At 41.2% G+C, this 24,022-nt stretch overlaps 1 protein-coding gene across 1 annotated transcript in view; it reads left to right on the forward strand.

Moving 5' to 3' along the window:
* CHRM2 (cholinergic receptor muscarinic 2) overlaps window positions 1-23,817 on the forward strand; it is a 293,551-nt gene extending 269,734 nt beyond the window's left edge. Inside the window, exon 3 of the mRNA XM_073621807.1 lies at window positions 14,403-23,817. Within this exon, the coding sequence (XP_073477908.1) occupies window positions 14,455-15,867 (1,413 nt within the window). The 5' untranslated portion in view covers window positions 14,403-14,454 and the 3' untranslated portion in view covers window positions 15,868-23,817. The remainder of the gene's footprint in view (window positions 1-14,402) is intronic.
* Window positions 23,818-24,022: the final 205 nt, after the last annotated feature.

The following is a 24,022-nucleotide window of genomic DNA, read 5'->3' on the forward strand; positions in this document are numbered from 1 at the left end:
CTGCTGTAATGGAAACAGGGAGACCTGAGCTGTTGAGTCACTGCTGGGAGCAGTGCCAGGACAAGGTCATCTACAGCCTAGGGCATACATACCAAACTGTGCCCCCTAGATGTATGGCATCATACATGTCAGCAAAAATCCCCCCACAAAAGAAACTGAGCACTAATCTGCATGCTTACCCCTAAGCATAGATTCCCCCTTCTCCCAGTACAAATCTGCCCCGAAATCCCCCTGACAGCACAAATCTTTGCCCCCTTCCCCCATCCCACCTCCAAGCTCGAATCGTCTCTCCTTCCACATCCCCTCAGCACAATTAATTCCCTCCCAAAAAATCACCCCTCCTAGCACAATACCTTTCCCACCACTCCAAATCCCCCCTCCCAGCGCAAATCCTTTCCCACCACTCCAAATCCCCCCTCCCAGCACAAATGCTCCCCCCAGTCCCCCTTCTAGCACAAATGCCCGCCCCCCCCCCCCCGCACAAATCCTCCACCCATCAATCATACCTACTATCGCAAATTTCTCCCTCATAAAAATGTTACCTTCTAGCACAAATTCCTTCCCCCCTCTACCATATCACCTCTTCTAGCATAAACCCCCCAAATTCCCCCTCCTAGCACAAATCATTCTCCCCCATCCCTCCTTCCAACACAAATCCCCCCAAATTACCATTCCTAGCACACACACCTTAGAACAATTCTTATTCCCTTCCACCCTCCAAATTCCCCACATGATACCACAGTGCCCGGGGACAGCCACCCCTTCTGCCCACCCCTTGTCCCAGCCCTGGCTGGGAGGGGCAGCAGGGAAAGTTGAGCTGTGGAGTCACTGCAAGGAGGGGGGAGCAGGGTGAGCTGAGCTGGTGAATCACTGCTTGGAGAGGAGCTGAGCCGCTGAGAAAACAGCATAATGCCTGCAGCTATAAAGGTCAGTAAAGGCGTCTTGTAAAGCTGATCTACTGCTTGATAAGTATACATGTCCATATCCTGGTCTCAGGGTCAACTGAAAATGCCCTTTAAACTGGAGCATTCCCTTTCAATTCCAAACTGTTATTTCATAGCAATTTTTCTTTGGGTCGTTTTCATCAGCTACAAATAAAACAGAAAAAAAAATTGCTGTGTACATAAGACTGACATAACCATCTGTTTGCAGGCCCTTTAAACTCCTCCGACGTGTTAAACTCCTGTTCAGTATAATCATATCTGCTGGAGGAATTTGCGGTTTGCGGGCAATGGAGACAGTTTCATCATTATTGCTGCCTTGGCTGCACATGTAATTATTCTGAGAGGAGATGAGTTTGTATAAAGGTGATTTGAAGGGTGCCAGAGGGCCTCGGTGAAGGAAACGCTCTGTCCATGGAACCTCATTAGCATGGATCTTATTGTGGAAGTGTCTGTGTTGTATTGTTTTTCTTCTTTTTTTTTTCTGCCTCCTGTTGGAGTGTTCAGCTCAAATAGCTGCCAGTAGTTTGTCCGTGTGATTTTCCATCTCTGACTTAATTTTGGCAGATATACACACCAAACCTAGTTGCCCTCTTTTAATGTTAGGTATGGAAGATCACTTCTTTTGTTTTCTACTGTCATCTTTACTAACGTACAATTTGAATATCAAATAAAGGAGTATGTAGTTAATATATACAGTGGGTATAGAAAAGAATCCCCCCCCCCTTAAAATAATCACCTTTTGTTGCTTTGTAGCCTGAAATGGACAGACAGATTTTATTTTATCCAGCTTTATTTACTAGTGCAACTTATAACATCCAAGTGAAAGATAGAACACCAACATGCCAGAAAAAAAATTAAAAAATGCAAAAACAGAATCACTGAGTTTGAGAAAGGATCACCCCTCTTCTGTCAGTATTTAATTGAACCACTTGTTGCTTTAATTACAGCCTTTAGTCTGTTGGGATATGTCTCTACTAGCTTTTCACATCTAGACTTTGCAATATTTGCCCGCTCTTCTTTGCAGAACTGCTCAAGTTCAATTAATTTGATGGTGACTGTTTGTGGACTACAGTCTTCAAGTCATTCCACAGATTTTCAATGGGGTTTAAGTCTGGGCTCTGACTAAGCCATGCAAGGACATTCACCTTTTTCTCCTTCAACCACAGTGTGGTCATTTTTGCTGTGTGCTTTGGGTCATTGTCATGTTGGGAGGTAAACATTCTTCCCATGGACAACTTTCTGGCAGAGGGCAGCAGATTTTCCTCAAGAATTTGATGGTATTTTTTCCCATCCATTTTTCGTCTATCCTGACAAGTGCTCCAGTCCCTGCTGCAGAGAAACACTCCCATAACAGAATATTACCACCTCCATGCTTTACTGTTGGAATGGTGTTATTTGGATGGTGAGCTGTATTGGTTTTCAGCCAGTTTGATTTTGAGGCCAAATAATTACAATTTTGTCTCATCTGACCACCTTAAACTCACCTTGAATATTCTGAGGCCACATGGAAAAAGGTGCTATGGTCAGATGAGGCTAAAATTGAATTATTTGGCCTCAACACCAAATGAAATTTTCTGTCTGAAATCCAATACAGCTCTCCATCCAATAACACCATGCCTCCAGAACTACACTTCCCAAGAGCCCTTTCTCTACACACAATGTGTGGACAGGTTCTTATGAAAAAACATAGCAGTACAGATTTGCTGGGAAACAATGTATGCATATTGAATGGAAAAGATAGGGTGGGAATAGGTGGAATTCTGTAGTGCAACAGACAGCGATGTTTAGAATTTCAGATCAGCAGAGACAATATTGTCTGCACAAACAACAGGTTATGAGCTCACTGGGTTTCTGGAAGATCAACAGATATTATTTTGTTTTTGTAACATTTTTACATGGGGAATGGTTACAACTGTCCGTTTGCTTATTTATTGGAAAATTTACTGTACCTTCTTTTCCTCATACTGTGACAACTCAAAATATTGGATTAAGCATCGCTTCTTCTCCTGGTGACAATGGGCCACTAGGAACAATAGAGACAGTGAGATGGCTTTTGTTTTATTGTTGTCTGTGTCCCCCAGACCCTTGATGACAAAGGTTTAAATAAGACAGGTTCCACCTGAACACTCCCTAAGGCAGTCCTAATCATGGGCACCTAATCTGGAATACCGAATTCTAATTTAATAGATTTGAAATGGTAGTAAATGTAGAGGTGTACTTACTTTTTCCACATGACGTATCTACATTTTTGTTAGCTTAGATCGTGAAAATAAACACTCCATGTCAATTTTATGTGTCGTTTGTTCTAATGTGTCACCTGTATCTCCAGGCATTTGCAGCTCACACCCGTAGGAGCCGCTGGTGAATGCCGTCCTATCTCTCCACTTAGCGCACATAGCCAGGCACACCACATTTTCTTCATTCTTCCACTGGCTCAGAAAACAGTCTAGAGGGTTTTTTATCGGAACAATGAACTGGAATAGGGACAGGGAGTGTGGGATACCCCAGAAAAGGTAGACCTGGATAATTTTAGGGCTCCTCAACTTCTGGCTGCACTGTGCAGAACTGCTATCTGCACTGCATGAACCTGCTGGCTGCATTGCACACACTGAATTTCCCACAGGTTCTCTGTGTTGCTGGTGACCTGTACTCCTCCCAGAGTAAAAAAAAATCTACACACAGTCATTTTTCCTCAGCACTGGGGTCATCTACTCACATCTAGCCACAGGATCATCGGTTGCCTCCCTCCAATATCGACCAGGCTCTTTCTAGTGAGGGAGAAGTTGACTAAGACCACCATAGGACAGCTGGACTCTTTCCCATCAACTTCCTCATGTCTCTCTCTAGTGAGTTCCTTCAGACCGAACTTGATTCCTGGACATGGATTTAAGCCTAGCTGGGACCTCTGTGTCTTCCAGAAGCCTTCCTCTAGGGCCCTGCACCAGGGATCTCCTCCTGCAGGACTGGCGGGAATTGCATAAATATTTAGGCTGCCTGCTCTGTTCTTCCTCTCCCTATACTTCTAAAATCCTCTAGAAGACAGGGGAAAGTAACAGAGCAGCAGCCTGTAAAAGACTGAGCTGCCCAAATAATTAACCTTCTGCTCCACTGATTACAGGGGAGCTGAAGTAAATTTACCTAAAGCCTGCTCTACACCAGGAGGGTGCTACACACTATTTGAATCAACATCTAATGTTTGCCTGGTCAAATATTGAAAAAGTCAACAATTTCCATGGAGTGTACGTTATTATTTCACATGATATACCACATGTGCGTTTAACTTGTTTTATATATGCTATTTACTTGTAAAAGCCTCCTTTGTGTAGACGTTCAAAAGGCCTTAGACTGCTGTTGGACTCAACCCTCTTGGATGTGAAACCAGCATCCCCAGCAGACTCAAAACTGTCACTCAAGTAACATTCTATAGTATTCACCTTTGCTCATTATGCTTGCATAAAAGGTTTTTTAGGGAAGTGAAGGGAGAGGCAGGGGAGCTGGCAGCACAGTCAGTAATTAGATACTTTCAGAAGAGAAGAGGACTATGATGTGCAAGGAAGCAGGGGTTGGGCTAGGAAATCAGACATTCCAAGTCTCCCAGGAGGTGTGTTTACTCTGCTCAGTTAATGAATGAACAGGAGCCTCTGTCTCCTGCCCATTCATCTTCAGTGCTGACAAAGGGACTGGGGAATCTATGTCCTCTGTCAATTTCTCTGTCTCAAAGGGGAGATGTTAGGAGTCTGTTTAGACCCCTGATAGCTCACCAAAGCCCCCCAAAAATATAAAAGTATTTATTGTAAAAAAATTCTAAAAAATTAAAGTGTAATTTAAAATTAAAGTGCCCCAACACCCTCCCTCCAAAAATTTAAAACAAATTAAATTGTAAAAAAATCAATACGTAAAAATAAAAAACTACTGACACCGTCCACTGCCACATGTTGAAAGGCACATTGCAAGTGAATAAAATATAATTTATGGAAAGGAAAACACTGCAAGTAAAAATTATGGGGTGGATTTATTAAAGGCAAATAGACTGTGCACTTTGCAAAGTACTGTTGCACTCTGCAAGAGCAGTTTCTCCAGAGTTTTGTATATGAGCAGAAGCTCTTCCTACTTCCATCATCCAATCACGTGGAAGCAAAAATGCAGTTTTTTTTTTTATATTCCTTGTTCGTGATCGGGTATACTTTGCAAATTGCAGCTTTACCTCATTTACTAAGCTCTGGAGCAACTGCACTTGCAGAGTGCAACTGCAATTCAAAACGTGCACAATCTTTTTAGTGAATCAACCCCTTAGTATACTTGATTTTACTATGTTCTTATCTGCATTTTTCTAAGTTGGTGATAAGGTCACTTTAACATAAAGCTCTTTTATAAACCAACCTGGGTGAACCCTTGTTGAGAAACTACCACCATTTGGCTATTAGCAGAGTATTGAAATCATAAGCTGGAAGCTTCTTGGATACAGCAAACGGCTTTACTTTTATGGAAGATGTTAGATTATATCTTACAGCAGGGATATGCAATTAGCAGACCTCCAGCAGTTGCAGAACTACAAGTCCCATGAGGCATAGCAAGACTCTGACAGCCACAAGCATGACCCAGAGGCAGAGGCATGATGGGACTTTTAGTTTTGCTGGAGCTGGAACAGCTGGAGGTCCACTAATTGCATATCCCTGTCTTACAGCATTGAGAAACATGACACAGGAATAAGGAGGATACAAGTGCACACACTTAGAAACAGACAATACATCCTGTTATTACATTACCACAGAGAATATCATTACACATTATAACACTGCAGTGCCACCTGCTGGGTAGAAAGGTATAATGCATATATATATATATATATATATATATATATATATATATATATATACAGTGGAACCTCGGATTACGAGCATAATCCATTCCAGGACTATGCTTGTAATCCAATGTACTCGCATATCAAAGCGAGTTTTCCCATTGAAGTCAATGGAAACTAAAATAATTCATTCCGCAATGACTTCAATGGGATGCAATTCCGCATGCGGCCAGAGGCGGGGGGCGCCGGAGAGCCTCGGAAACTGCCGAAAAGGCCCGAGAGACACTTCGGCGGACCTCGGCAAACCTCGGAAATACTCCGTTCACGAGCCTTTCCGAGGTTTGCCAAGGTCAGCCGAACTGTCCTCGGCCTTTCCGTGCATCTCTGAACGGCGCAAATTGGCGACTTTCGGCTCTGCTCGGCTCCGGCGTCCCCCACCTCAGGCCAAAAGCGGTACTGCACACCGCTTTTGGCTTGAATCCTGCTCATTTTGCGAGACAACACTCGCAAACCAAGTTAGGAATTTTAGAAATACAGTGCTCGGTTTGCAAAACGTTAACCGCGTTACTCGCAAACCGAGGTTCCACTGTATATATATATATATATATATATATATATATATATATATATATATATATATTGTCAGTTTATATAAGCGACGTTACATTACATGCTGTTGTTCTTTTCCAACACCCCTTCTCAACAGCATGTGCTTTGTCAAATTATATTCAGCTTCTTCTGGAAATAACTATGACATTCCTTCAACAAAGGCAACAAATGGTAATCTTTTTCCTACTGTGAGAACCACCTCTAGTCATTTTAATGTGCATTGACCAAGTATGCTGGGGGAACAATAGCAATTGCCCAAAAGAATACAACCATGCTTACTAATGCTTTGCCAACGCCTGGCTGGCAGGAGGTATTTGTACACATGGCATAGTGTCAATAGATGTACGATAATTTCTTGGAGTCCTCAAACTCATACGACAAAGATGTTTTGACCATGGACACCTTTAAGTGAATCTGCACACAGGTTTAGGACTATAAATTATTACTGGATTTTTAACAAGCAGTAAGTGTGCTTTAAAATGAGCCTTTACTTCCCTCTTTAGCTGCAGGCACTTTGGCGAAATTCATCCTCAAAGTTCACTGCAGAAACACTAAAGTCATTCAGATTCTTCTCTGAGCAGGTCAGCTCCCCCCTCCTAGCTTTGACTCAGCAGCTCAGGTTGCCTTGCTCCCCCTGGCAGCAATGACTCCCTGTCCTGCTAGTGAGTTAGCAGCTCAGCTCAACATGCTCCCCCTCCCCTGACACCAGTTCTTCTGCTGTGAAATTTGAGGATGAATGTATGCACAATGCCTGTAGCTACAGAAGTCAGTGAGGGCACATTTTAAAGCTTAGTTCTAACTAATTAAAAAGCAGCTCTGGTGCTAATACTCATCTAAACTCCAGTGTTGTCTCCTTCAGACTCACCAGTCCAGCAAAGCTTCACTACTTCCAGGTTGAATGAGGCCTAGTGTAATTTAACCCACTTCCATTCAAGAGAGAGGAATCTCAATCTCAATCTCTGCTTGTTAAAGAAATTCTGTCACCAGGACATGTGTGTCACCAACATCCTCCCATAACATTGTACCTGCATTTAATCTACCTTATGCATGTTATTTACCTGTAAAACCTCCCTTGTGTAGATATACAGAAGCCCTGAGTCTTTTGCTGGGTGCTGCCATCTTGGAAGTTATATCCACAGCCTCAGCTGTTACTCAAGTGACCCTTTATAGAATTTTTTTTTTACTCCTTCCCTGGCTGCTAAACAGAAGGTTATGTAGAGAGCCGCACCACAACAAAGAGTATTTAGACACCTCCAAAGGAGGAGAGAGCTATGACATGCAGGGGGCAGGGGGCTGTGCTTAGGAAATAACTCTTCTGAAGTAGTCAACTTCTCTAGAAAGTTCAAAGGCACATTGCAAGTGAATAAAAACAGAATTTACAGAAAGAAAGCACACTGAAAATACTTGATTTTATTTGCTTTTCCTTCATTTTTTAGGTTGGGGACAGGGTCTCTTTAAGAACATGTACTGTAAGTGCTTGAATGTACAATGCCTGACCATGGATTCACTTTAACCACTTGCTTACTGGGTACTTTCGGTGCTGTCACACTTTGAATGACAATTGTGCAGTCATGCTACACTGTACCCATATGAAATTTTTATCATTTTTTTTCACACAAATAGAGCTTTCTTTTGGTGTTAGTTAATCACTACTGGGTTTTTAATTTTTGGTAAACAAAAAAAGTCCGATATTTTTGAAAAAAAAAAACAGTTTGTTATAACATTTTGGAAACAGGTAATTTTTCTCCTTCACTGATGTGCGCTGATGAGGCTGCACTGATGGGCACTGATAGGCACTAATAAGGTGGCACTGATGGGCACTGATGAGACGGCACTGGTGGGCACTGATCAGGAGGCACTGATGAGGCTGCACTGATAGGTGGCACTGATGGATACCTTACGATAGATGGCACTGATAAGCGGCACTGAAGGTCACTGATAGGCACGACAGAAGGACACTGATAGGCGGCACTGATAGGTGGCACTGATGGGCACTGGTAGGTGGCACTGATAGGCAGCACTGATGGGCACTGATAGGTGGCACTAGTGGGCACTGATAGGTGGTACTGGTTGGCACTGCTTAGCAGTACTGATGGGCACTGGTAGGTGACACTGGTGGGGATTGTTTAGCAGCAGTGGCTGTCATTGTGTGGGACCAATGTCCCATTTACACAAGCTGTTAATCGGCTTATTTTTTTCTCCTCATGCTGTCAGCGCGAGGGAAAATAAGCCGATTATCAGCTTCTGCCTATATCATGTGATCAGCTGTCATTGGCTGACAGCTGATCACGTGGTAAAGGAACCGGGATCAACCCTTTACTCCGATCTGCCTGCAGGTCCAACATGCTATAGGTGCAGTACCGTATATACTCGTGTATAAGTCGAATTTTTCAGCCCCTTTTTTGGGGCTGAAAGTGCCCCCTTCGACTTATACACGAGTCACCACCGTCTGCCTACATGATCAGCGTGTCATGCAGGCAGACGGCGGCCAGCGTGTGCTACATAGCACTCGGCAGCGGCTCTCACAGTTTAAAAGCCGCGCCTCCTTGTCTGTGATACGCAGTCAGTGTACAGCCTATCATGGACATTCTCTCATCCTCGTCCGTGGTATGAGGATGAGAGAATGTCCGTTATTGGCTGTCCGCTGACTGCTGGGAAATTGAGTTTTTTGGACGAGGAGGCGGCGCGGCTTTTGAACAGTGAATGGCTGCCGAATACTACACGGTGATCGGTGCAGAGCGGCGCACGGAGGATGCACAGGACACAGGTAGGATACACACACACACACACACACACACATGCACATGCACACAGGTACATATACACATGACAGATACACAGGTACATGCACAAATACACAGGACACAGGTACATGACACAGGTACATATACACATGACACATATGCACATGACACATATGCACAGGACACATATGCACAGGACACATGACACATATGCACAGGACACAGGGAGGTATACAGCTGCAGATGGGCACTGTTGACCCTCTTTTTCCACTTACAGTAGCCGTGCATTTCTCACCCTCGTCTTATACTCGGGTCAGTAAGTTTTTCCCATTTTTTTGTGGTAAAATAGGGTCTCGACTTATACTCGGAACGACTTATACTCGAGTATATACGGTAAGTCTTTCCAACAAGGACAAGACAAAAGTCTTCCTTGGCAAAATTACATTAGACGTGAAGCAAACCCCAATGAACTTGTTTCTTTGCACAGTGGACATCCACCATTGTTGTAACTACTTACAACATTTTTACAAGTTAGGACAATCATCTGGTCCTGTGTTTCCAAACAGCAAAAAAAAAAACAGCTTAGGGTAAGCATACATTTGATGGAACACTGCACATATACCTCCAGACAACTAGGCTCTGTTCTGTTGTAGTTAGGAAGCTTTAGAAATATGGAGAAGATACATAAGATTAGAAGATTGTGGGGTAGATCAGCATACATTGTTGTGATGTGCCTGTGTTGAGGGACACTCACTGATCCATGAAGTATAAGACTGGTACTTCCTTTTTCTGTCTTTATGGCAGCCGAGTGAGGGATACAGTGGCAGATGATGGAGCAATCTACAGTGAAGGTACATTATAAAATCGGGTTGGCTTCATAATTGGATAAGCTGTTTGCCAATGTATTCTGGTTTCTGCTGATCCCTAGAGGGGAGCTAAAAAGTGTCATATGTCTAAAATACTTCATATTGCAAGACTTCCACAGCTCAGGGGAAATCTGTTCAATGTGATAGGATAGGGACAAAAAGCATTCATATATCTCCCAAATGGCCTAATTTTACAAAGGAACAGTCCCAAGGAGACAGACCCTGTCAACGTTGTTGCAGTTTCTCCCAAATGTATTCAATTCGATGTTTGATTGGATTGGCTTTGGGTGGACTACTTAGTCATCTATCAAGTCTATGGTGACATACAATTTTTACACAATTACACATTACTACCGTCTTTTGGGGCTTTAGTTGGTGGATGATGGAGCTGTCCTCAGTGTGTAGGCAGATTGCAGAAACTGGGCAGATCCATAGGTAGATAATTGCTAATTCACTCATCCATACTGGAGAACCAAAAAATATTATAAAACAATCATATATATAATATATATAATAAAAGAGTTTGAACCATGAGGCTAACTCAGGGACAGTCTTTTAAGTACGCCACTATTATCCCCATGTTTCCCCATTATTTAACTGTATTTATAGTCAAAACTTTTAATTCTTTTGGATGGAGGTGGGGGTTATCTTTTGCTTTCCGTGTCTCACTGGGGGGATTCCCCTTCATTTCCTGTACTGGAGACATTACAGGATATAAAAAATGAGTGTAAATCTCCCCAAAGTGAAAACAATTCTCTTCTTAGTTGTTACCGAACATTTGTCCCAATATGATTATTTACTATGACTTTTTGCTTTGGTGACAACCTACACATTTTGAATTTCTAATTACTTTCTATCCAAGTGGCACCAGGACAAATAGAGAAGATAGACTTAGACATCAATAAAAAATAACATAGGGTCTAACCTTACCCTGCTATATTCAAAACTAAAATAATAGTTTTCCTTTCAAACTGAACCCTTTAAGAATTATTAATCTTTTTGCATAAATAAAGAGAGAGAGATTTACTAAAACTGATGCGTACTCAATCTGGTGAAGCTTTGCATACTAAACAATCAGCTTCTAGGTTTTTTTTGTCAAAGCTTAATTGATCAAGCTGAGGTTAGAAGATGATTGGTTACTATGCACAACTGCACCCGATTCTGTGTGCACATGTTTTAGTCAATCTCCCCCCTAGTTTTTTAATAGACAACAATTTCCCTGTCTCTCTTTTTAGTGATATTAGTATTAGTTACATTTCATAGTTATCAGTGAAAAATAATATTGTCACATAGAGGAGGAGAAAGGGGAAACATTCCACACCGGGTGTCAAATATGCTAGGTACGCCATTGGTCGTTCACTGTTCACTACAAAACGTGAAGAATTTGGTAACTTCTTTTCAATAAAAAAGTAAATGTGAATCTAAGTGGAAAACAGAGAGATTAACTTCACAATCATTTGCAATAAGTAGTTCTTCAACTTCCCTTCAGATGGTACATAGTAAGGGGTGACGTTGGCCATGTCTTTGAATTGCAAGTATATTAGTGAAGTCATTTTTCTCCTCTTTTGAAATCTGTTCACACCAGTAGCTGCCAACACTTCCCACTGTGTTATGTAGTAAAGATGAATATAGCTCACCCTGGTACATGGCTCCAGTCAACTGCAGACTCTCTGCAAGACCCCTGTGATGAGCCAACTTATGCCACTTCCCTTTAATAAAATTCATGTGGTGCAGTAACCTTTGCCACCTGTAAAGTGAAAGTAGAGTGGGATAAACTGTGATACAGTCTGTTGTTGCATGAACAAATTTTAAAATAGAGTTTCAAAGGAAGGGAAAAAAAATACTGAAGACATTACATATATGGATTTTCTTAAAGATGAAAAGAAGAAATACTGAAGAAATTATGAATTTGGATTTTCTGAAAGATTGAGTGCAGATTGACCAAACCTAACCCACCTTCCAAAGATTCATTTTTACGTAAATCCTACAGACACAGTTCTGATGTTTGTTTGCATTCAGCACCGCAAGTATTAACTGTCCTGAACACAACTGCACATTACAGCCCCATAGACTTGGGACTGTCTTCAATTGTCTCTAGTCTCAGGACATATCCCAAAGAAATCTGTGGGGCACTAATGCACAGGTGCAGCCAGGACAGTGAAGACTTAGGTTATATGAAGAGAAGGGGGCAAAAAGAGATAGAGCTGAACCCCAGGTAGATATAAAAGACAAAAAGGAATGCAGCTCTGTATTTGTTAATACCTAATTTAACAGCACTTGTATTGCAGTACAACACAACGCTGTAGACTGAGGTGTTCTATAAAACAAACTGGTTCATGTGTATTTTGGCAGAATTGTGGTGCATTGGTATCCAATTTATAATGAATAGGCTGACTCAATACTTGAATGGGCCCTAGACAGAAGTTGCCTTCTACATGTCAAAATGATCAAAACATCCACAAATACAAATGTTATATACAAATATCAATTTACCAAGTTAAAGCTTGATCTGACCCTTTCCTTTTTTATCATTAGGAACACGTAGCACTTGGGTTGGGGAAGGGCCAAACCAGATTTTTTTAGGAAAGGTCAAAGTTTGACTACCTGTCTTCATCTTTGGATCTACTAATCATTTTGGTTTTCATCAAAGGTAGCCTCTTCTCTTCCCCTGCTCATGCTGAGTCTTGTGACAGGTTTATGGATAAGAACCACCCCAGCAAAATTTGGCATGTGGAGATTGGTGGAGTAGGAGGATGCAAATATAGTTTATGAAGAGGCAGATCATCCACGAGCAAGCCTAGATAGGATCCTAGGGCCTAGTGAATTCCCAGGGGTCCACGTACAACATTTATGCTCCTGCAGTAAACCAAGGGGATAGTGCGATTGGTTAGGGCTGTACACTAACCTATTACACTAACCTTCACAAAGGAGGTTGAGCTTGTAGGCAGTTTGTGTGTAATGCTAGGGGTCCTTGCCAGTACAAACAATGCAGCTTAAGTTTGCCTTGGTGCCAAATCTCATTAATGTCAGATGAAGGGATGGGTGGTCAAAGCTGTTATCTTACCAAGGGCCTTGGAAATGTTTGTACTTTGAGGCAGGTTTAAGAAGACTGCTGTCTAGCCTGATATCTACAGTTCAACCAAGCTCCTATCCTTTGAACAGAGAACGAGGTGCAAGCTACCTGCACCTGGTAGTCGCTCAGAATGGAACTTATAGGTCTCATGCACATTGGGCGTTTTAAACACAGCTTCTAGAGGCATCTTGCTTTTTTTTCTGCCTGTAAACCCCCCCCCAATGTTAGCCTGAGTGGCCATGCACACATAAACGTTTACATTTGTTTAGAGGCGGAAAAAACCCAATGCCAGCGTGTTCTGGAGCTGCAGCTTTTTGGCAAAAAAAAAGCCTGTCACGCCTAACACGCTTAAGCATTAGGTATGTCAAGCGCTTGGGTATTCATTCATTTCAATGGCCAGAATAAATTAATAAACACCCAAGCGTTTGACAAGCATAAATGCATCTAAACACAATTGCAAAAACATGCTGCTTTTCTCCTGTCAGGATAAAGGCATTTAGAAGAGCTGGGCAAATGCCCAGTGTGCATTAGGCCATAAACTTGGTATTTGGAAGTGGGGGCACAGAGCTAGTCAGAGTCAAAAATACCCCCTTTGCCAACCCAATGGACTATTTTTCATGCAAATTATTTCAAAATGTCAGCTGTGATTCAAAAACAAAATACTCAGTGAAAGTCCCAAAACTACTTTTTTTTTTTAAATAAATGATGTGGTGTTAAGAGAACATCCAGCATTTTGTCATTAGTTTGGAGATAAATGGGGATTTTAGGTTCATTGTTGAAAATCAAAAATTGTGTTTAAACCTAATTTTTTTTTTTACAGCTCATGGTAGATTTAGTTATATTTTAATGCCCAACTTTAGCCAAAACAACTTATTTTGTAGTTTTGAGAATGAAAAGGTAGAACCTCTGTTATAATTTTCTAAGTTACCATTGGCGAGATTTTTAATTGCTTCTTGTTCTATCTGACACACATCACCTGGACAGGAAAAATGGATCTCCCCAATTGGCAGACAGACCCAAACCTCTAAACTTTCCCTGCTCTTCTAAAAAGATTTTTATTGATGCCTTGGCCCCCATTCAGGAGATTTAATTTCACTTCCTTTTGAGCCTAACAGACATTACATGACAGGAATGTAGGCACAATTTTAACAATGGGTACTCAACAGAGGTTCTAATCCTTCTCCAATATATTCAAAATAAGGAAACAAATTACATGAATTTGGCATAAATTTAGTGCCCAGTACTGATATTATCTCCATATTTAAAAATGTCTAATATAATATATCACAGCTACTGTTCTTCACGTCACCTATGTGTGTACAGTTCATGTCTTGTGTATAATGTTTTCTCTGTTCTTTTTCATAGGTGTAAATGTAACTAGGATATAGACATCTAGAGGTTGACCTAAGACGCAACCATGAATAACACCAGCTTTGCCAACGTGTCCACAGACAACAGGACCATGATGGGGAGCCCTTACAAAACAGTGGAGGTGGTATTCATTGTCATTGTGGCTGGTTCACTGAGCCTGGTGACTATTATTGGAAACATCCTGGTCATGGTCTCTATTAAGGTCAACCGACACTTACAGACAGTCAACAACTACTTCCTGTTCAGCTTAGCATGTGCTGATTTAATTATTGGGGTTTTTTCCATGAACCTCTACACATTGTACACTGTGATAGGTTACTGGCCAATAGGACCAGTGGTGTGTGATCTCTGGTTGGCTCTGGACTATGTTGTCAGCAATGCCTCAGTAATGAACCTCCTCATCATCAGCTTTGACCGGTATTTCTGCGTCACAAAACCACTGACATATCCAGTGAGGCGAACCACCAAAATGGCTGGAATGATGATTGCTGCAGCGTGGGTGCTGTCCTTTATCCTTTGGGCCCCTGCTATACTCTTCTGGCAATTCATTGTTGGTGGAAGAACTGTCCCAGAGGGAGAATGTTATATCCAGTTCTTCTCAAATGCAGCAGTTACATTTGGCACAGCCATTGCAGCATTCTATTTGCCAGTCATAATTATGACTGTATTGTACTGGCAGATATCTCGGGCCAGCAAGAGTAGAATAAAGAAAAAGGAGCCGACTACTAATCAAGATCCCATTTCACCCAGCAATGTTCAAGGTAAAATAGTGAAACCAAACAATAACAATCTTTCAGCCATGGAAGATGGTCTAGATCACAGCAAAATCCAGAATGGAAAAGCCTCTAGAAATTCTGTAACAGAAAATTGTGTCCAAACAGAAGGAGAAGAGAAAGAGATCTCTAACGACTCAACTTCTGTAAGCGTAGTAGGCTCAAATGCGAAAGAAGATGGACCTTCCAAAGATGCCCCTCAAGCTTCAGGATCTCAAATCCTTCCAAAAGTTGAAAACTCCAAGATGACCTGCATACGAATAGTTACAAAATCAGAAAAAGGTGACTGTGGATCTACAAGTGGTACCACAGTGGAAATTGTCCCAGGATCCAATGGTCGGAATGGAGAAGACAAGCAAAAGGTTGTGGCCCGAAAAATTGTAAAGATGACAAAGCAACCACCCAAAAAGAAAATTCCACCATCCAGGGAAAAGAAAGTGACAAGGACTATCTTGGCTATACTTCTAGCTTTCATTATAACCTGGACACCTTACAATGTAATGGTTCTAATCAACACGTTTTGTGATGTGTGTATACCTAACACGGTGTGGACAATTGGCTATTGGCTTTGCTATATCAACAGTACGATCAATCCTGCTTGCTATGCGCTCTGCAATACTACTTTTAAAAAGACTTTCAAGCACCTACTAATGTGTCAGTACAAAAACATAGGTTCAGCAAGGTAAAAGAAGACAAAACATGGGGCGGAACTGCCATTAAAATACTACGCCATAGCACTTTACAATCGATTATGGAATGTGCAATCTAGGAACCTTATTCTGACACAGACCTGTGGAACCTTTCCACCATCTGCACTTATAACTATAAAATATATAAACAAGGAATTGCATCTCTTGGATAGAGTAAAATATATGTAGACGGACATGGCCGCTGCTCAACTTATAAAAAAAGATACACAAAAAAAACTTCAAAGGGCTTTTTAAGGTCCACTTATTTTCAATGTCTGTAAAATGACCATACATATTTTTATGTGTTTCGATGTCTACAGGACACAAATTCTATTGACTCAAAGTTCAGAATATCGACTCACTAGATGGAACAAATTTGTTTTCAGAGATAGACAAAAAAAATCAACTCACCCTATGACTTTTTGTGATATGTTCGTCCTAGACATCGAGAATACTGACAAACCTCAATTTTTTCACAATTTTCACCTTTATCCTAATGTTAAAAAATGGCTCTTCTGTGCCTCTGTGTTTCTAATGACTGTATAAAAATATAACTCAAGTTTAGCCCTTGTGATAAGAGGGGCTATGTTAGAGCTTCCTTGAAAATAACTAGCCAAGCAAATAATAACTATATATAAGTCGTTTTTGTGTATATTGGCACAGAAAGGCAAGCTTCAGCTCTTTAGCTGTGGCAGAACTTCATTTCCCATCTATTTAGTCTGGAATTTTGAGCAACTTGGGAGATGATGTTCGGTGACAGCTAGCATGCAGAAGGTGTATTGTCCGTTCAATCATCTTTGAAGGTTGGTACTATATTGATACATTCTAGTGTGAGATATCCTATCCTCATCCATACTTAATGAAATTACCAACAACTGGTTATTATTGGTCCATTACATTACATGTATACCCCTGTCTGGCAAATTCCAAGCTGACCAATATTGTTTTATTAAAGGAAATGGGAGAGATTGTTGGCCAGCTGCTGTCTAGTCAAACATAGGAATATCAGTGAAAAGATAAAACAGTGCATTAGTCAGATTTTTGAAACATACATATCATTGCCATTACTGTATTACTCGACCCATTGCATCTTATAACCAGTGATATGAAAGTGTTATTTACATTTTAATTTTCTGTTTAAGATTTGATTGGAAGAAAAAACATTCAATAAAGCGTGCATTATCCCTTCTGAGGAAAGTGAAAGTGCAGACATCCACACTATGGCTGCTTATACAATGAGCAAACCATTTTGTGAGCCTCAAATAGCCTAAAGTATATCTAAACCCAAAACCAAAAATGTAACATATTGCAGCTTACTAGTCCCTGGTGCAGCAGCTACATTTGTTTAGTTTTAAGCTTATTTTGCTTTATTTTCACCTAGTAATTCTGTGACTTAACACACTTCCTGTCCCTGGGTGGCTACATCACTCTTCTACTATATGGAGGTAGCCATGGTTGTCACTCTAGACTGCTTTCCTGATATGGATGTCAAACAAGTGTGTACCTCTTCCTCTCCATTGTATGGGGGGAGGGCAATTGGTAGTTTACAGAAGATAGTCAGGAAGGAAGATAATGTATTCTTCGGTGCAGCTCACGAGGTTAAGTGATAAGGACACTGCATATTTGGCAAGATCAACCTGTATTTTCTGTAATTGCAGAAAATGTTATTAGCTTGAAAAAAAAAAAATCAGCCACCACATGGAAGGACTGTAAGCTGCAATTTATTACATTTTTGTTCTTGGGTTTAGTTATTCTATAATTTGTCCACTTTATGCACAGTGTTTATTATCACAAAAACCTTATTATCGAAAGTAGAGTTCCCATATTCCCTCCTACCATTTGCAGGGGAATAAAGACTAGTGATGAAAGAAATAGCTTTTTTTTTTCCCCAAAATTTCAGCAAACATTTTGGAAAGGTGAAATTAAGGTTAGGATTTTAACCAGTTACCGACCAGCCACCGTAGTTATACTGTGGCAGGGCAGCTCTATTGCGCAAATCGCCGTACCGGTACGGCGCTTCATGTAATAGATAGTGGGCGCGCACACGGCGCCGTGCCAGAGCAGATGCGCGTGACCGGCCACCCGCGATTGCTCCACAGAAAGCCAGAATGGGGATCTGCCAGTGTAAACAAAGCAGATCTCCTTTCTGACAGGGGAGTAGAGAGAGATCGTCTGTTCCTAGTGATTAGGAACAGTGATCTTTCTGTACTCCCAGTCAGTACACTCCCTCCACAGTTAGAAACACCTCACTAGGACACACTTAACCCTTTGATCGCCCCTAGTGTTAACCCCTTTCCTGCCAGTGTCATTTATACAGTAATCAGTGCATTTTTATAGCACTGATCGCTGTATAAACGTCACTGGTCCCAAAAAAGTGTCCGATCTGTCCACCGCAATGTAGCAGTCCCACCAAAAATCGTTGATCACCGCCATTACTAGTAAAAAAATAATAATAATAACTTTTGCGCAAACCAATCAATATACGCTTATTGCGATTTTTTTAACCAAATATATGTAGCAGAATACTTATTGAAGAAATTCATTTTTTTACATTTTTTTGGATATTTATTGTAGTAAAAAGTAAAAAATATTGTTTTTTGTTGGTAATAGCGCAAAAAATAAAAAACGCAGAGGTGATCAAATACCACCAAAAGAAAGCTATATTTGTGGGAAAAAAAGGACATCAATTTTGTTTGGGTACAACGTCGCACGACCGTGCAATGGTCAGTTAAATCAACACAGTGTTGTATCGCAAAAAATGGCCTGGTTATTAAGGGGGTAAATCCTTTCCGGGACTGAAGTGGTTAAGGCAGAAAGACAGAATCTCTTTGCAATTCTCCTGTACCTATTATTGTGCCAAAAAAACAGCGCCTTATTATTCTAACTGAAAGAAAATTACAGAGAGTGGAAAAAAGTAAAAATTTAACAAATAAAATGATAGTACATAAAGTCACCAAAAAAGTGAAAAACACAAAAGACTCTAAATTAAACTATCCTAAATACATGCAACCAAAGAATGAAAAAAAAAACACATACAAACTTTAAAAAAACGTAAAAAACATTTTACTTTTTTAAATTCACCTAAGCAGCTCAATTTGCAAAATTGAGTTTCTATTTTGACAAAAATTTTCCTGACAGGAAAATCTGTAATTTCGCAGTGAAATACATTTTATTAAAATCACTTTGGTCATCCTTAGTAAAGACAGAACTGTTAGTTTTAAACTATTGACCAACTGAACTTTCAGTTTAAAGTGGAACTAAAGTCCTGCTATGATAATATGGGGTTGATTTACTAAAGGCAAATAGACTGTGCACTTTTTAAAGTGCAGTTGCACTCTGCAAGAGCAGTTGCTCCAGAGCTTAGTAAATGAAGTAAAGCTTCATTTTGCAAAGAGTACCTAATCACATGCAAGGAAAATGTATAAAAACAGCATTTTTGCTTGCACATGATTGAATGATAAAAGTCAGCAGAGCTTCTGCTCATTTACTAAGCTCTGCAGCAACTGCTCTTGCAGAGTGCAATTGGACTTTGCAAAGTGCAGAGTCTATTTATCTTTAGTAAATCAACCCCACTGTGAGCAGGCAGGCTTTAATTGCAGAAGAGACATTTAATATCTCTTCTGCAATAAAACATCTGCCTGTCTGCTCGTAGCGATCCCCAGACTGGAAACTGAGCTGCGTATGCACAGTCAGCTTATATCGGCTGGCCTGATCCTGTGTGCCAGGGTGACTAGATCCTGCACATGTGCAGGAGTAACTTCATCCCATGCAGGCCAATAAATTGGTAGAAATCTGGCACACAGGAGAAAATGCCGGCCAGGGACCATTGGGAAGGTAAGTATCTCCCCTTTAGCCCTCGTTCACACTGAACAAGGTTTTGAAATTGTGTGAGTTCGGCTAAACCATTTCAAACTCGCATTTCAGTCCAACTTCGGGGGCGATTTGAAAGGCATCTGTGCGGGTTCATGCACAGATGTCTATTGAAACCGCCCCCGAAGTCGCCAAAAGTAGTGCAGGAACTAATTTTGGAAATCGGTGCGGCTCCGCAAAGTCGGCATCGCATCGATTAGGATAGTGCTGTTGCCGGCAATAGGCTGGAAATTGGCATGTGATTTGACATGTCAAATTGCATGTTAATCCACACCGATGTGAACGGGGGCTGAGTTCTGCTTTAAATCAGCTAAACACATTTCAGGTGCAATCACCGCCCTTCCCCCTACCTGAGTCAGAGCTATAGCTCTCCATTCGGCAGAAAGCACAGGCTTTACTGATTACAGACATAGAGATCTGACTGGTGGATGTTGAACTGTACAGAGAGACCACTGCTTCCACACCATTACCTTCTCTGCAGTACACTAGAAGGGTACAGACTTTTGTGCTCAGGCTGTGGCTGTTTTCTAAAGAAAACCTACTGTAAAGCCTAGTACACACAGGCGACATCGGCCAGTTCAATAAAAACCGGCCAACATTCGGCACGTGTGTATGGCAGCTGGTCCAACAGAAGCCGGTTTCTGTCGGACGAGCATGCTGGAAAACAATGGCCAATGGCTGAGAGCGCTACCCAGAGTGTCCTGGTGGGGGGTGTCAGAGCACAATAGAACAGCAGGGGAAATCACTGTACTAACTTTGGATTGTTAGTACAGCAGCTCTGACCTGAGCTGTCAGTCTTTTTTCATTTCGAAAAAAAAACTAGTGTATACTAGGCTTTAGACTTTGCACGCTGTTTGTTTTTAAACACCTGAGATGTATTTAGCTGATTTTCATGCAGGCCTTAAGGCCCCTTTCACACATGCGGACCGTTGACAGATGAAAACCAGACATCAATGCATCTCTATGGAAAAACTGATCCATTTACATCCACATTCTGTTTTTTGGGGATTTTTCTTCCGTTAAAAAAACAAAAACGGATTGGCCGAAAATGGATGTAAACAAACACGCAGTCAGTTTTTGCATGAAAAATGGCTCTGGGACTCAAGTGGTTAACCACTTGCCAACTGGCTCACGCCGGCAGAAGGGCACGTAGAGGCATATTAACATACCTGTACGTTGCCCTTTAAAAAGATGTTTGCGGGCGCACGCCTGCTGCGACCTCTGTGAGTGTGATCGCGTGTCCCCCAGACCTGATGTCCGCGGGGATACCCGCGATCGTCTCAAGGAGAGGAAGAATGGGGAAATGCTTGTGTAAACAAGCATTTCCCCATTCTGCCTAGTGACAGCACACTGATCACAGCTCCCTGTAATCAGGAGCGGTGATCAGTGTCATGTCACACATAGCCACACCCACCACAGTTAGACTCACTCCCTAGGACACACTTATCCCCTTCACTGCCCCCTAGTGGTTAACCCCTTCACTGCCAGTCACATTTACACAGTAATCAATGCATTTTTAATTGCCCTGATTGCTGTATAAACGTGAATGGTCCCAAAATCGCGCCAAAAGTGTCCGATCTGTCCGCCACAAAGTCACAGTCACGATAAAAATCACTGATCGCCACCATTACTAGTAAAAAAAAATTATTAATAAAAATGCCATAAAACTATCCCCTATTTTGTAGACGCTATAACTTTTGCGCAAACCAATCAATAAACGCTTATTCTGATTTTTTTTTTACCAAAAATATGTAGAAGAATATGTATTGGCCTAAACCGAGGGAAAAAATATTTTTTGGGGGATATTTATTATAGCAAAAAGTAAAAAATAATGCGTTTTTTTTTCAAAATTGTCGCATTTTTTTGGTTATAGCGCAAAAAATAAAAACCACAGATACCACCAAAAGAAAGCTCTGTTTGTTGGGAAAAAAGGACGTCATTTTTGTTTGGGAGCCACGTCGCACGACCGCGCAATTGTCAGTTAAAGCGACGCAGTGCCGAATCGCAAAAAGTGCTCTGGTCTTTGGGCAGCCAAATGGTTCGGGGCTTAAGTGGTTAAGGACTCTAGCTAGAGGATGTAAAAAAACTGATGTAAAAATGGATGAAAAACGAATGACAAAACTGAAATAAACTTTGTCTGTTTTTTTTTCTCCGAAAAAATGTGACTGGACTGATGAAACGAATGGTCTGCATATGTGAAGGGGGCCTAAGGGGAAATGCAGATTTTATTTGTGATAATAAGGTTTTTTTTAGATAAAAAATGTGTGTATAGGTGAACAAAATTTAAATACTGTGCAAGTGCAAGAAAATCCTCTTTAATGTTGAATGACAGTGTGGTTGTAGATCAAACTCACACGTCCAGAAGGGAGAACAAGAAAAATTGAGGAAGTGGTGGCATCCTTTTCTTTTTAGCTGTTATATAATAAAATGCTATAGGTCTGTTTAAATAAGACTCCATTGTTATATCTATGAATTAAAATGTGTTTGATCAGTAACACATACAAAGAATAGTAAATGTATTAAAAATATTTTTATATATCACCAAAAATGTATGCAGCACTTTAGTGCATTCACATTAGCCTGCCCTCAAGGCGCTTCCATTGTACTGTAAAGTCCCTATCTCACAGGCATCCATACACACACACAGGACAACCAATTAACCTCCCAATATGCCTTTGGAGCATTGGAGAAAATCCACACAAACGCAGGAAGAACGTGAGAGGATTTGAACTGAGGACCCCAGTGCTACAAGAAAGAAGTGCTGACCACTAGGGCACTGTGCTGCCCAGAAAAGGTCAACATTTGCCAGCCCCTGGTACTTAGACTCCAAATGGCTTGTTTTTTTATATTTACACCGAGCCAATGTAACCATACAAGTTCTAAAGCCCATCTGGATTTATCATTATTATAATACGTATTTTATAAGACAAGAATGTTGTTCAGCTTGATAAAGTCACCATTAAGTGTTGTGTTACATGATCACAGGTTTTTGTTGGTGGCATCAAATCCAGATTTTGGGCAATGTGTACTTGTACTGTTAACCATAGCAAGCATTTAAGCTGCTACAAAACAATGTAACTTTAATATGATTGTCTACTAAGTGTGACACCCCCCCCCCGTCCCGCTGACCTGGAACGCGGTGATCACCCGTTCTGACACCTTGTATAGCCGCCTCACAGGTCCGGGACTTAGAAATTCCCTTGGCTTAATCTCCAAAACGTACCTGGTCAGGTGGTACATTTAGGAGTACTCTAATTGGTCAGCGCCGTCACATGAGTGGCGCCAACCAATCAGAACCCGCGTAGCCCGTCCTGTCACCACGGACAAAGAGGAGAGAAAACCGTGAGTTTTCAAATCCCCTGACTGGTAAAGCGGTGATGCAATGGGTCAGAACAGATGATTCTTGTTCTCCAGGTTAGCGGGACTGGGTGCGAGGGTGACAGGGCCCTGTGTAAGTTCACTTTACAGATTTTCTGTAAAGGTGAACTTACACTTTAAGGCTAGAGGACTGCACTGCTAAATGAAACCCTTTGGGGATGATTACTTAAGGCAAATAGACTGTGCACTTTGCAAAGTGTAGTTGCTCCTGAGCTTAGTAAATGAGTGAGAGCTCTGCTGACTTTCATCATCCAATCATGAGCAAGCAAAAATACTGTTTTTTTAATTTTCCTTCCACATGATTGGGTACTTTTTGGCGTGCAGTTGCACTCTGCAAGAGCAGTTGCTCCAGAGCTTAGTAAATGAGGGAGAGCTCTGCTGACTTTCATCATCCAATCATGTTCAAGCAAAAATGCTGTTTTTTTTTTAAATTTTCCTTGCACATGATTGGGTATTCTTTGCAAAGTGAAGCTTTACCTCATTTACTAAGCTCCGGAGAAACTGCTCTTGCAGAGTGCACAGTCTATTTGCCATTAGTAAATCCACTCCACTATGTTTTCCTGACTAGAACAATGGAGAGCAACCGAATCAGTTCTTTATTTATTTTCCTATCTGGAATTTTTAATTTATCTAAAAATGCACATCTGCTGTAATTAAACTGTATATTTTGGCAAAATAAAAAAAAAATGTTCAGTACATCTCTACAACACATGCACATTTTACAAGTTGTGTCTCTTTAAAAATGCCCCAAGTACAGAAAAATATGTGTTTTGCCAAAGCCCAGTGAGCTCCTAATTTCCTGAGTTCCCTGCTTCTGTTGTACTGAAATCCCAAACAGGGTTATTTATCCTGCCAGAGTTCTCCTCTGCTGGACTACAGCACCCCTATGTTATTGAGATTGGGG

This window comes from Aquarana catesbeiana, linkage group LG03 (genome assembly GCF_042186555.1).
Source record: "Aquarana catesbeiana isolate 2022-GZ linkage group LG03, ASM4218655v1, whole genome shotgun sequence".
Lineage (NCBI taxonomy): Eukaryota > Metazoa > Chordata > Amphibia > Anura > Ranidae > Aquarana > Aquarana catesbeiana.